Genomic DNA, 12,502 nt, shown 5'->3' on the forward strand with positions numbered 1-12,502 from the left:
GTTAGCAACCTGTACAATGACAATGTTATGGCCCATTTTAGGAAAGTCTTAACCCTTAAATGGTCCAAACGTATATATACGTTTTTTCAACATCTGAAAGTATGTAAAAAAAAAATGTAGATCTTCTTTTTTGTTTTACATTTGAAAACGTGTAAAAAACTATTATCTACATTTTTTTTTATTATATTTGAAAATATGTAAAAAAAGTGGATCTATTTTTGTAGCAATATGAATTTGAACGTTGATCTGTTTGGACCGTTTAAGGGTTAAAGGAACGGGAGGTACAGAGCTCTATTGACAGATTTGTTGTGCGACAGAGGTCCAGTGACTCTCAAGCTGGTCCTAGTGGCATTAAAAGAAGAAGGGAAGTAACCCCAGAAAAGGACTTGCTACCTCAAGTCCTAATGGAAGGGCATTCCCCTTCTAAACATTAACACCATCCACACTCTCCCCTCCTCCCATCCCATCAATCATCACCAGATCTTCAATAAAGGTTAGTTTCATGTAATTGTACATGTCTTCTTCAGTTTGTGTGTATTAAAATTAAAATTTCATGTGGTAAAAAATTTTTTTTTTCATCCTTTGGGGTGCCAGGAACAGATTAATTTGATTTCCATTATTTCTTATGGGGAAAATTAATTCGGCTGACGATAATTTCGCCTAACGTTGAGCTCTCAGGAACGGATTGATATCGTTAGGCGAGGGTCCACTGTACTAGTAAATATTGAGGTGTATTGTTTAGTTAATACTTTTGTTATTAGGCCCTGTCTGAATTGTTTTTTATCAATGGATTTAAGTATACTATGTACAGTGGACCCTCGACTAATGCTATTAATCCGTTCCTGAGAGCTCATCATTAGTCAAAATAATCGTTAGTCAAGTTAATTTTCCCCATAAGAAATAATGGAAATCAAATTAATCCGTGCAAGACACCCAAAAGTATTGAAAAAAAAAAAATTTAACACATGAAATATTAATTTTAATACACACAAACTGAAGAAGACATGCACAGTTACATGACACTTACCTTTATTGAAGATTTGGTGATGATTGATGGGATGGGAAGAGGGGAGTGTGTTGATGGTCTTAGTGTTTAGAAGGGGAATCCCCTTCCATTAGGACTTGAGGTGGCAAGTCCTTTTTCGGGGTTACTTCCCTTCTTCTTTTAATGCCACTAGGACCAGCTTGAGAGTCACTGGACCTCTGTCGCACAACATATCTGCCCATAGAGGCCTGTACCTCCCGTTCCTTTATGACATTCCTAAAGTGTTTCACAACATTGTCAGAGTCACCATAAACACTTGTTCAGGTTTCAGTCCTTCACTGTCTATGTACTCCTTGAATTCCTGCACATATTTTTCAGCTGCTTTTTGGTCCAAACTGGCAGCCTCACCATGCCTTATCACACTATGTATGCCACTACGATTCTTAAATCTCTCAAACCAACCTTTGCTGGCCTTAAATTCACTCACATCACCACTAGTTGCTGGCATTTTTCTAATTAAATCGTCATGCAACTTCCTAGCCTTTTCACATATGATCGCTTGAGAGATGCTATCTCCTGCTATCTGTTTTTCGTTTATCCATACCAATAACAGTCTCTCAACATCTTCTATCACTTGCGATCTCAGTTTCGAAAACATAGTTGCACCTTTGGCAAGAACAGCTTCCTTGATTGCCGTTTTCTTGGCCACAATAGTAGCGATGGTTGATTGGGGTTTTGTGTACAGCCTGGCCAGCTCGGAGACATGCACTCCACTTTCATACTTAGCAATGATCTCTTTCTTCATATCCATAGCAATTCTCACCCTTTTTGCTGTAGGGTTGGCACTAGAAGCTTTCTTGGGGCCCATGGTGACTTATTTTGCAGGTGCAATCACTAAAAAGGCTCTGATAATATGAAATGTTCTGATTGTATGCTTGGAAGCGACTACGGTGGCTGGCTTGTAAACACTGGCCAGAAGTGGACGCGTCTCAGAAGGAACGAATAGTGTTGGTCGAGTTTTTTAGCACTAATCGAGGCAAAATTTTTGCGATAAAATGTATCGCTAGTCAGATTTATCGTTAATTGATGCCATCGCTGGTCGAGGGTTCACTGTATTTGTAAGCCAGGGGCTGTTTAGTCTCTTTGATGAGATTTGCTTCGTTTTCATTGGACAATGTCTATTGTAGAGGTTATGGGCTTTGTCTAGGAATATTTTGACACATTCATCAACATCGTGGCTGTCCGCTAAGTCACCCAGCCAGTCAGTGTTATGGTAGACAGCAACCACCCAGGGAGGTACTACCGTCCTGCCAAGTGAGTGTAAAACGAAAGCCTGTAATTGTTTTACATGATGGTAGGATTGCTGGTGTCTTTTGTCTGTCTCATAAATATGCAAGATTACAGGTACGTCTTGCTACTTCTACTTACATGTACACGTTTATTTATACACACTCATCTGAGTTTTCTTTGATTTTATCTTAATAGTTCTTGGTCTTATTACTTTTCCTTTTATATCCATGGGGAAGTGGAATAAGAATCTTTCCTCCGTAAGCCATGCGTGTTGTAAAAGTCAACTAAAATGCCGGGAACAATGGGCTAGTAACCCCTTTTCCTGTAAAGATTACTAAAAAGAATAATAAGAAGAAAATTGTCAAAGTGGGAAGTCTGAATGTGCGTGGATGTTGTACAAATGATAAGAAAGAGATGATTGTGGATGTTATAAATGAGAAGAAACTGGATGTCCTGGCTTTAAGTGAAACAAAGCTGAAGGGGGTGGGAGAGTTTCAATGGAGAGGAATAAATGGGATTAGGTCAGGGGTTTCAAATAGAGTTAGAGCTAAAGAAGGAGTAGCAATAATGTTGAAGGATAAGCTACGGCAGGAAAAGAGGGACTACAAATGTATAAATTCAAGGCTTATGTGGAGTAAAATAAAGATTGGATGTGAAAAGTGGGTTATAGTAAGCGTGTATGCACCTGGAGAAGAGAGAAGTGTAGAGGAGAGAGAGAGATTCTGGGAAATGTTGAGTGAATGCGTGGGGAGTTTTGAATCAAGTGTGAGAGTAATGGTGGTTGGGGATTTCAATGCTAAAGTGGGTAAAAATGTTATGGAGGGAGTAGTAGGTAATTTTGGGGTGCCAGGGGTAAATGTAAATGGGGAGCCTTTAATTGAGCTATGTGTAGAAAGAAATTTGGTAATAAGTAATACATATTTTATGAAAAAGAGGATAAATAAATATACAAGGTATGATGTAGCACGTAATGAAAGTAGTTTGTTAGATTATGTATTGGTGGATAAAAGGTTGATGGGTAGGCTCCAGGATGTACATGTTTATAGAGGGGCAACTGATATATCGGATCATTATTTAGTTGTAGCTACAGTTAGAGTAAGAGGTAGATGGGAAAAGAGGAAGGTGGCAACAACAAGTAAGAGGGAGGTGAAAGTGTATAAACTAAGGGAGGAGGAAGTTCGGGTGAGATATAAGCGACTATTGGCAGAAAGGTGGGCTAGTGCAAAGATGAGTAGTGGGGGGGTTGAAGAGGGTTGGAATAGTTTTAAAAATGCAGTATTAGAATGTGGGGCAGAAGTTTGTGGTTATAGGAGGGTGGGGGCAGGAGGAAAGAGGAGTGATTGGTGGAATGATGAAGTAAAGGGTGTGATAAAAGAGAAAAAGGTAGCTTACGAGAGGTTTTTACAAAGCAGAAGTGTTATAAGAAGAGCAGAGTATATGGAGAGTAAAAGAAAGGTGAAGAGAGTGGTGAGAGAGTGCAAAAGGAGAGCAGATGAAAGAGTGGGAGAGGCACTGTCAAGAAATTTTAATGAAAATAAGAAAAAATTTTGGAGTGAGTTAAACAAGTTAAGAAAGCCTAGGGAAAGTATGGATTTGTCAGTTAAAAACAGAGTAGGGGAGTTAGTAGATGGGGAGAGGGAGGTATTAGGTAGATGGCGAGAATATTTTGAGGAACTTTTAAATGTTAAGGAAGAAAGGGAGGCGGTAATTTCATGCACTGGCCAGGGAGGTATACCATCTTTTAGGAGTGAAGAAGAGCAGAATGTAAGTGTGGTGGAGGTACGTGAGGCATTATGTAGAATGAAAGGGGGTAAAGCAGCTGGAACTGATGGGATCATGACAGAAATGTTAAAAGCAGGGGGGGATATAGTGTTGGAGTGGTTGGTACTTTTGTTTAATAAATGTATGAAAGAGGGGAAGGTACCTAGGGATTGGCGGAGAGCATGTATAGTCCCTTTATATAAAGGGAAAGGGGACAAAAGAGATTGTAAAAATTATAGAGGAATAAGTTTACTGAGTATACCAGGAAAAGTATATGGTAGGGTTATAATTGAAAGAATTAGAGGTAAGACAGAATGTAGAATTGCGGACGAGCAAGGAGGTTTCAGAGTGGGTAGGGGATGTGTAGATCAAGTGTTTACATTGAAGCATATATGTGAACAGTATTTAGATAAAGGTAGGGAAGTTTTTATTGCATTTATGGATTTAGAAAAGGCATATGATAGAGTGGATAGAGGAGCAATGTGGCAGATGTTGCAAGTATATGGAGTAGGTGGTAAGTTACTAAATGCTGTAAAGAGCTTTTATGAGGATAGTGAGGCTCAGGTTAGGGTGTGTAGAAGAGAGGGAGAATACTTCCCGGTAAAAGTAGGTCTTAGACAGGGATGTGTAATGTCACCATGGTTGTTTAATATATTTATAGATGGGGTTGTAAAAGAAGTAAATGCTAGGGTGTTCCGGAGAGGGGTGGGATTAAATTATGGGGAATCAAATTCAAAATGGGAATTGATACAGTTACTTTTTGCTGATGATACTGTGCTTATGGGAGATTCTAAAGAAAAATTGCAAAGGTTAGTGGATGAGTTTGAGAATGTGTGTAAAGGTAGAAAGTTGAAAGTGAACATAGAAAAGAGTAAGGTGATGAGGGTATCAAATGATTTAGATAAAGAAAAATTGGATATCAAATTGGGGAGGAGGAGTATGGAAGAAGTGAATGTTTTCAGATACTTGGGAGTTGACGTGTCGGCGGATGGATTTATGAAGGATGAGGTTAATCATAGAATTGATGAGGGAAAAAAGGTGAGTGGTGCATTGAGGTATATGTGGAGTCAAAAAACGTTATCTATGGAGGCAAAGAAGGGAATGTATGAAAGTATAGTAGTACCAACACTCTTATATGGATGTGAAGCTTGGGTGGTAAATGCAGCAGCGAGGAGACGGTTGGAGGCAGTGGAGATGTCCTGTCTAAGGGCAATGTGTGGTGTAAATATTATGCAGAAAATTCGGAGTGTGGAAATTAGGAGAAGGTGTGGAGTTAATAAAAGCATTAGTCAGAGGGCAGAAGAGGGGTTGTTGAGGTGGTTTGGTCATTTAGAGAGAATGGATCAAAGTAGAATGACATGGAAAGCATATAAATCTATAGGGGAAGGAAAGAGGGGTAGGGGTCGTCCTCGAAAGGGTTGGAAAGAGGGGGTAAAGGAGGTTTTGTGGGTGAGGGGCTTGGACTTCCAGCAAGCGTGCATGAGCGTGTTAGATAGGAGTGAATGGAGACGAATGATACTTGGGACCTGACGATCTGTTGGAGTGTGAGCAGGGTAATATTTAGTGAAGGGATTCAGGGAAACCGGTTATTTTCATATAGTCGGACTTGAGTCCTGGAAATGGGAAGTACAATGCCTGCACTTTAAAGGAGGGGTTTGGGATATTGGCAGTTTGGAGGGATATGTTGTGTATCTCTATACGTATATGCTTCTAAACTGTTATATTCTGAGCTCCTCTGCAAAAGCAGTGATAATGTGTGAGTGTGGTGAAAGTGTTGAATGATGATGAAAGTATTTTCTTTTTGGGGATTTTCTTTCTTTTTTTTGGGTCACCCTGCCTCGGTGGGAGATGACCGACTTGTTGAAAAAAAAAAAAAAAAAAAAAAAAATACTCATCATGTATTCAAAAACAGATCTTAGTTGTGTTGCTGAGGCAGTCTACCTAAGTTGGTTATGAGAAAAGTTGGGTAGTGGTCCATAGTGCTGTTAGTGTTTGTGAAATCAGGTACTTGGGGGTCAGTTGCTTGAATGAGGTTTATATTAAAGTCACCAGCAAGTAGCAGGCGGTATTTATTTATCTCTGAATCAGTTATCATGTTTCTTAAGCTGTCACTAAATGTAAACTGTAAACTGCTCCAACTGCTAACTGTAAACTGCTCCAGCCACTATTTTTTTTTTTTTTAGGTTTTTGGATGTGAATTTTTCAAATTTATCACCATATTCATCCCTGGTGCAAGTAGATTCAATACATTTCAGTTCATTAGAGTAGTAGATAGCAGTACCTCCTCCTGATTGATCAGGTCTGCAGTTGTGTATGGCTGTGTAACCAGGTAAGAAAAAGATGTCTGTTAAATCATGTTTGAGCCGGGTTTCAGTGAGAATGATAAAGGATATGTGAACATTTAGAGAATTAACAAGTACAAGGAGGTCATCATAGTGTTTACTCAATGATCTGATATTGTAATTGATATTGTTATGTTCTTGTTCACACTGAGTACAGTTTTAGCCTGACTGGCAGTGTAGTAATGACAATTATTGTTAAGATTATTTGTGCTGTTTAACAAGAGGTTAATATGAGGATCAATATTTGCATTCATAAGAGTAATGGAAAATGCAGCTGAGTATCAAATAAAATTAACTATGGGATATGCTGTAAAAAAAAAATAAACTGAAAAGCAATTACTAACAACTATATTATCAAGGATGAGTATATGGATTGAGACTATTAATTAAAACAAAAAGAACGAGTTACTGAGCATAATAAGCTAATCTTAAAAGATAACACTTAGCGCCTGACTGAGCACCTTGATTAGCACCTGCTTTAGCACTTGGTATTGCTGAATAATATAAACTGACAAACAGTATAGTAAATAATATATGTATATACTAGAACTAGTACAATATTAGAACAAAGACATTTGAAGTCGCTTAATTTGAAAACAAATAAAACTAATTATTATGGTTAATTAACAAAAGTATATAAGAAAACCATAATTACTTCATAATAAAAAAATTTGGGGGTAAATAAAATAGGCAGCTTGAAGTTGACTATATAAAAAAATATATGTATACCCTTTTTTCCTAGACAAATGAGTGCACAATACTTTTCAATATAATCTTTTAACTGATAATATTGTTATCAAGCTTGGTGATAGAAAAAAAAGAACAAGGAATTGAAGTAAGGCACTACATGTTCAGCAATAAAAAGCTATAACAAATGGGGCAATTTACACTATACATGTTGCACTATACATGGTTGACATCAGTGTGATTTTTGGATTAACCAGACTCGATAGGTCATGTTCATTTGTTATTTTATACCCTTGACCCGTGTCTGACCGTTTCACTATAATTGTGCCATCACAAGTGAAACATTTTTTTAATTTTATCACTATTATCATGTTTGAGTTTGTGAAGTCTTTATAATAGGTTCTGTTGCTGTCTTGTTAAACATTCATTAACAAACACTTCACATTCACTAACAAACACTTCATAATTTGCCTGGATGGAAGAATCTATAAGGCCCTTTTTCCAGTCAAGTGAGTGAAATCTTAGCATCGCACTTTATTTTTGACCCGGTCTGCCTAGCTCGAGCTTCATTTATATTGGCAGCTTCAGTGTTAACATCAGATGGATCAAATTCCATGAAAATACCTGCTTAAAACACCTTGACATCCAACAACAACTTAAATCAGAAATATATGTTACAAAACTATTTCATACATTGAAAATACCAAATAATACACCTTAGCCAGAACTATGCTAGTATCCACATATCAGCCAGAGATCTGCTGGTATCCACAAAATATGGAAGCTTTCAGTGTTTGTGATCAACCAAAGAATATAACAGACAACTTGTGGGAGAGAGTGAGCACATTTCCCTTACAAGCTGCAGCATCTATAGAGTGCACCATCACAGCTGAGACAGAGGACTAGCACTTCACAAATTTCTGTCAAGACTATCATGCTTTTCTCATTCTTAGAATCTACAGGCGACCAAGACCTCTTGTAAGTTGGAACTTTGATGCATTTTCTGGCTAGAAGCAGAATATCAGCTCTTCTAAGTTTGCTTTATGATGTTAATTGGTCGTTTCCAGAGGGGCAAGCAAACCAGTTGTATGTCAGCGCCTATAACAGGCACCCTAAAGGATCTAACCCAACCAGGAGGAACCAGCTGAAGCCTCTTCTCATGGGGATTGTCTTGCATTTCTTGATTGCTACATAACCTCTGCATGTTTGGTACTTCCTCATGATTATATTGAAAATATAATAATCCCAAAACTTTATAAATGACTTCAGAATATCATTGAGGATTCAACCAAGATAATATACATATTTTTGGTTGTGACTCGGCATGATCTGATTGCCTAACAAACAAAAATTAGCTAGTGAACTAGATTAGCTTGTATTTAAAACTGAAAAATTAACCACTCTTTTTCTTTCAGTTATAATTGAAGAAGCAGCAGAAATTTTAGAAGCTCATGTGATTTCATCGCTGACAGGAAATTGTCAACATCTCATAATGATTGGTAAGTGCTTTTTTGCATTTGTGTCCTTGCATTAATAATAATAATAATAATAATAATAATAATAATAATAATAATAATAATAATAATAATAATAATTTTATTTCAGCATGATACATGTTTTTACAAAGGAGTATAACAATTGGGCGTACAAGCCAAAAACCCCTTAATATGCAGAGCATTTCACACAAACTTACGACTAACTTATGAATAAGGCAATTAATAAGGCAATAATGGTGCAGTAATTTTTGTGCATTTGGTCATTAGGTGAGTTTACAATGAATACAAGAGAACTGAATATTCTATTAGTTCATGCTATAATGCTTCAATAAGTTTGATAGAGAAGAATTACAGTTTTGATTATTAACCTAAGGTAGACAAAAATGGAATGATTAACATTTGAGAGGATTACAAATATTAAGAGTCATTGCTCTGTAAACCTTAATGTTAGACTCTTAAAATGTGATTGTCCTCATTTATAATCCTTTTTTTTCTGAAAATTAGCTTACTCTAATTAATTTAAAAGAACTGTTCATTTCTCAGCAAGAAATTTTTTGATGATAAGTAGAAATAATATTTAGATCTAAAAATTCAATAATTCTTCCTTAACTATACAGTAGGGCCCCATACACAAATAACCCGCACATAAAAGAGAGAAGCTTACGACGACGTTTCGGTCCGACTTGGACCATTGACAAAGTCACAGTGTGACTTTGTCAATGGTCCAAGTCGGACCGAAACGTCGTCGTAAGCTTCTCTCTTTTATGTGCGGGTTATTTGTGTATTGTTCCAGTCACGGTATTGTGCCTTTTTGTTATTTATTTTCAGTAGGGCCCCACTTATACGGTATGTTATGTTCCAGGCTACCACCATAAAGCAAAAATTGCTGTAAAGTCTAACACCCTTTTTCTCCACTTTTAAATGCATATAAATACTAGGTAACAAGTTTACACTAACATATATTAAGTTAGCAATAGAACTAGGCATTAGAAAACAATAAAAAAGTAAAATACACATATAGTACACTCATTACTTATCATAAAATATTTGTAGTCTTACTCTAGGGTGAGACGAGTAGCATTTATTGTAAGAAATCAAGTGTGGTAGGTATGGTAGCCAGCCAGGCTACCATACCAGGCCACCCCACCCACACAATATTCTGTGACATTTAATCATCCCAGAGCAGTAAAATGCATATACAGTTCACTCATTACTTATCTTAAAATATTTGTTGCCTTAATGTAGGGTCAGAGGGGAGTAAATGAGATATAAAGAATAAATGAGAGAGAAAGAGAGAATGAATACATGAGAGGACAGGCGCAGAGTTATGTAGACAAACCAGGCGAACGCAAGTTTTGTAAACAAACCAGACAAACACGTCTGGTTTGTATACAAGTTGTCTCTATGTTGATAAGGTAGAATAAATAAAGAGGAACACTTCCATTCTCATGTAACACTATTTTTAGAAGAAATGATGCTCTGAGTGAAGGTATACGAAAGGAATAATTTTCTACAGTTACCCCCAGTAACACATTTTCTCTTACACTGGACTAGAGAAAACGTTATTCTTGCCGTCACTCCTACAAGTTGTCTGGCTACCACATCTCATATTTATGTTAATTCATTCTACTGTGGGGTGTATTTATCATCTTTATATGTTACATATCGTGTTTATTATATAATTCTGAAAAAATATCGTAGCTGGAATAATGAACATGTTTATGTTAATGTAATATATGACATTTCATGAGACTCAATGATTATTATTGAGTATTACTTTTTTTTTTTTAACAAGTCAGCCATCTCCCACTGAAGCAGGGTGACTCAAAAAGAAAGATAATCCCAAAAAGAAATACTTTCATTATCATTCAACACTTTCACCTTACTCACACATAATCACTGTTTTTGCAGAGGTGCTCAGAATACAACAGTTTAGAAGCATATACGTATAAAGATAAACAACATATCCCTCCAAACTGCCAATATCCCAAACCCCTCCTGTAAAGTGCAGGCATTGTACTTCCCATTTCCAGGACTCAAGTCCGGCTATATAAAAATAACCGGTTTCCCTGAATCCCTTCACTAAATATTACCCTGCTCACACTCCAACAGCTTGTCAGGTCCCAAATACCGTTCGTTTCCATTCACTCCTATTTAACATATTTTGACACAGGATGGAAGTCCAAGCCCCTCGCCCACAAAACTTCCTTTACCCCCTCCCTCCAACCATTTTGAGGACGACTCCTACCCAGCCTTCCTTCCCCTACAGATTTATATGCTCTCCATGTCATTCTACTTTGATCTATTATCTCTAAATGGCCAGACCACCTCAACAACCCCTCTTCAGCCCTCTGACTAATACTGTACTTTCATTAACTCCACACCTTCTCCTAATTTCCACACTCTGAATTTTCTGCATAATATTTACACCACACATTGCCCTTAGACAGGACATCTCCACTGCCTCCAAACGTCTCCTCGCTGCAGCATTTACAACCCAAGCTTCACACCCATATAAGAGTGTTGGTACCACTATACTTTCATACATTCCCTTCTTTGCCTCCATAGATACGTTTTTTGTATCCACGTATACCTCAATGCACCACTCACCTTTTTTCCTTCATCAATTCTGTGATTAACCTCATCCTTCATAAATCCATCTGCTGACATGTCATCTCTCAAATATCTGAAAACATTCACTTCTTCCATACTCCTCTCCAATTTGATATCCAATTTTTCTTTATCTAAATCATTTGATATCCACATCACCTTACTCTTTTCTATGTTCACTTTCAACATTCTTCCTTTACACACACTCCCAAACTCATCCACTAACCTTTGCAATTTTTCTTTAGAATCTCCCATAAGCACAGTATCATCACCAAAAAGTAACTGTGTCAGTTCCCATTTTGTATTTGATTCCCCATAATTTAATCCCACCCCTCTCTTAAACACTCTAGCATTTACTTCTTTTATAACCCCATCTATATATATATTAAACAACCATGGTGACATTACACATCTCTGTCTAAGACCTACTTTTATCGGGAAGTAGTCAGTTCCAGCTGCTTTACCCCCCTTTCATTCTACGTAATGCCTCATGCACCTCCTCCACACTCAGATCCTGCTCTTCTTCACTCCTTAAAGATGATATTCCTCCCTGGCCAATGCATGAAATTACTGCCTCCCTTTCTTCATGGACATTTAAAAGTTCCTCAAAATATTCCCGCCATCTACCCAATACCTCCATCTCCCCATCTACTAATTCCCCTACTCTGTTTTTAACTGACAAATCCATTCATTCCCTAGGCTTTCTTAACTTGTTTAACTCACTCCAAAATTTTTTCTTATTTTCATTAAAATTTCTAGACAGTGCCTCTCCCACTCTATCATCTGCTCTCCTTTTGCAGTCTCTCACTACTCTCTTCATCTTTCTTTTACTCTCCATATACTCTGCTCTTCTTACAACACTTCTGGTTTGTAAAAACCTCTCATAAGCTACCTTTTTCTCTTTTATCACACCCTTTACTTCATCATTCCACCAATTACTTCACTTTTCTCCTGCACCCACCCTCCTATAACCACAAACTTCTGCCCCACATTCTAATACTGCATTTTTAAAACTATTTCAACCCTCTTCAACCTCCCCGCTACTCATACTTACACTAGCCCACCTTTCTGCCAATAGTTGCTTATATCTCACCTGAACTTCTCCTCCCTTAATTTATACACTTTCACCTCTCTCTTACTTGTTGTTGCCATTTTCTTCCTGTCCCATCTACCTCTTACTCTAACTGTAGCTACAACTAAATAATGATCCAATATATTAGTTGCCCCTCTATAAAGGTGTACATCCTGGAGCCTACTCATTAACCTTTTGTCCACCAATACATAATCTAACAAACTACTTTCATTACATGCTATATTATTCCTTGTATATT

At 37.3% G+C, this 12,502-nt stretch overlaps 1 protein-coding gene across 1 annotated transcript in view; it reads left to right on the plus strand.

Moving 5' to 3' along the window:
- Positions 1-12,502, plus strand: part of LOC138851665 (NFX1-type zinc finger-containing protein 1-like) — a gene marked incomplete at its 3' end in the record, with an annotated part of 44,625 nt that overhangs the window by 13,468 nt on the left and 18,655 nt on the right. Inside the window, 1 exon segment of the mRNA XM_070081020.1 lies at positions 8,481-8,564. Within this exon segment, the coding sequence (XP_069937121.1) occupies positions 8,481-8,564 (84 nt within the window).

Source organism: Cherax quadricarinatus, unplaced genomic scaffold (genome assembly GCF_038502225.1).
Source record: "Cherax quadricarinatus isolate ZL_2023a unplaced genomic scaffold, ASM3850222v1 Contig1474, whole genome shotgun sequence".
Classification (NCBI taxonomy): domain Eukaryota; kingdom Metazoa; phylum Arthropoda; class Malacostraca; order Decapoda; family Parastacidae; genus Cherax; species Cherax quadricarinatus.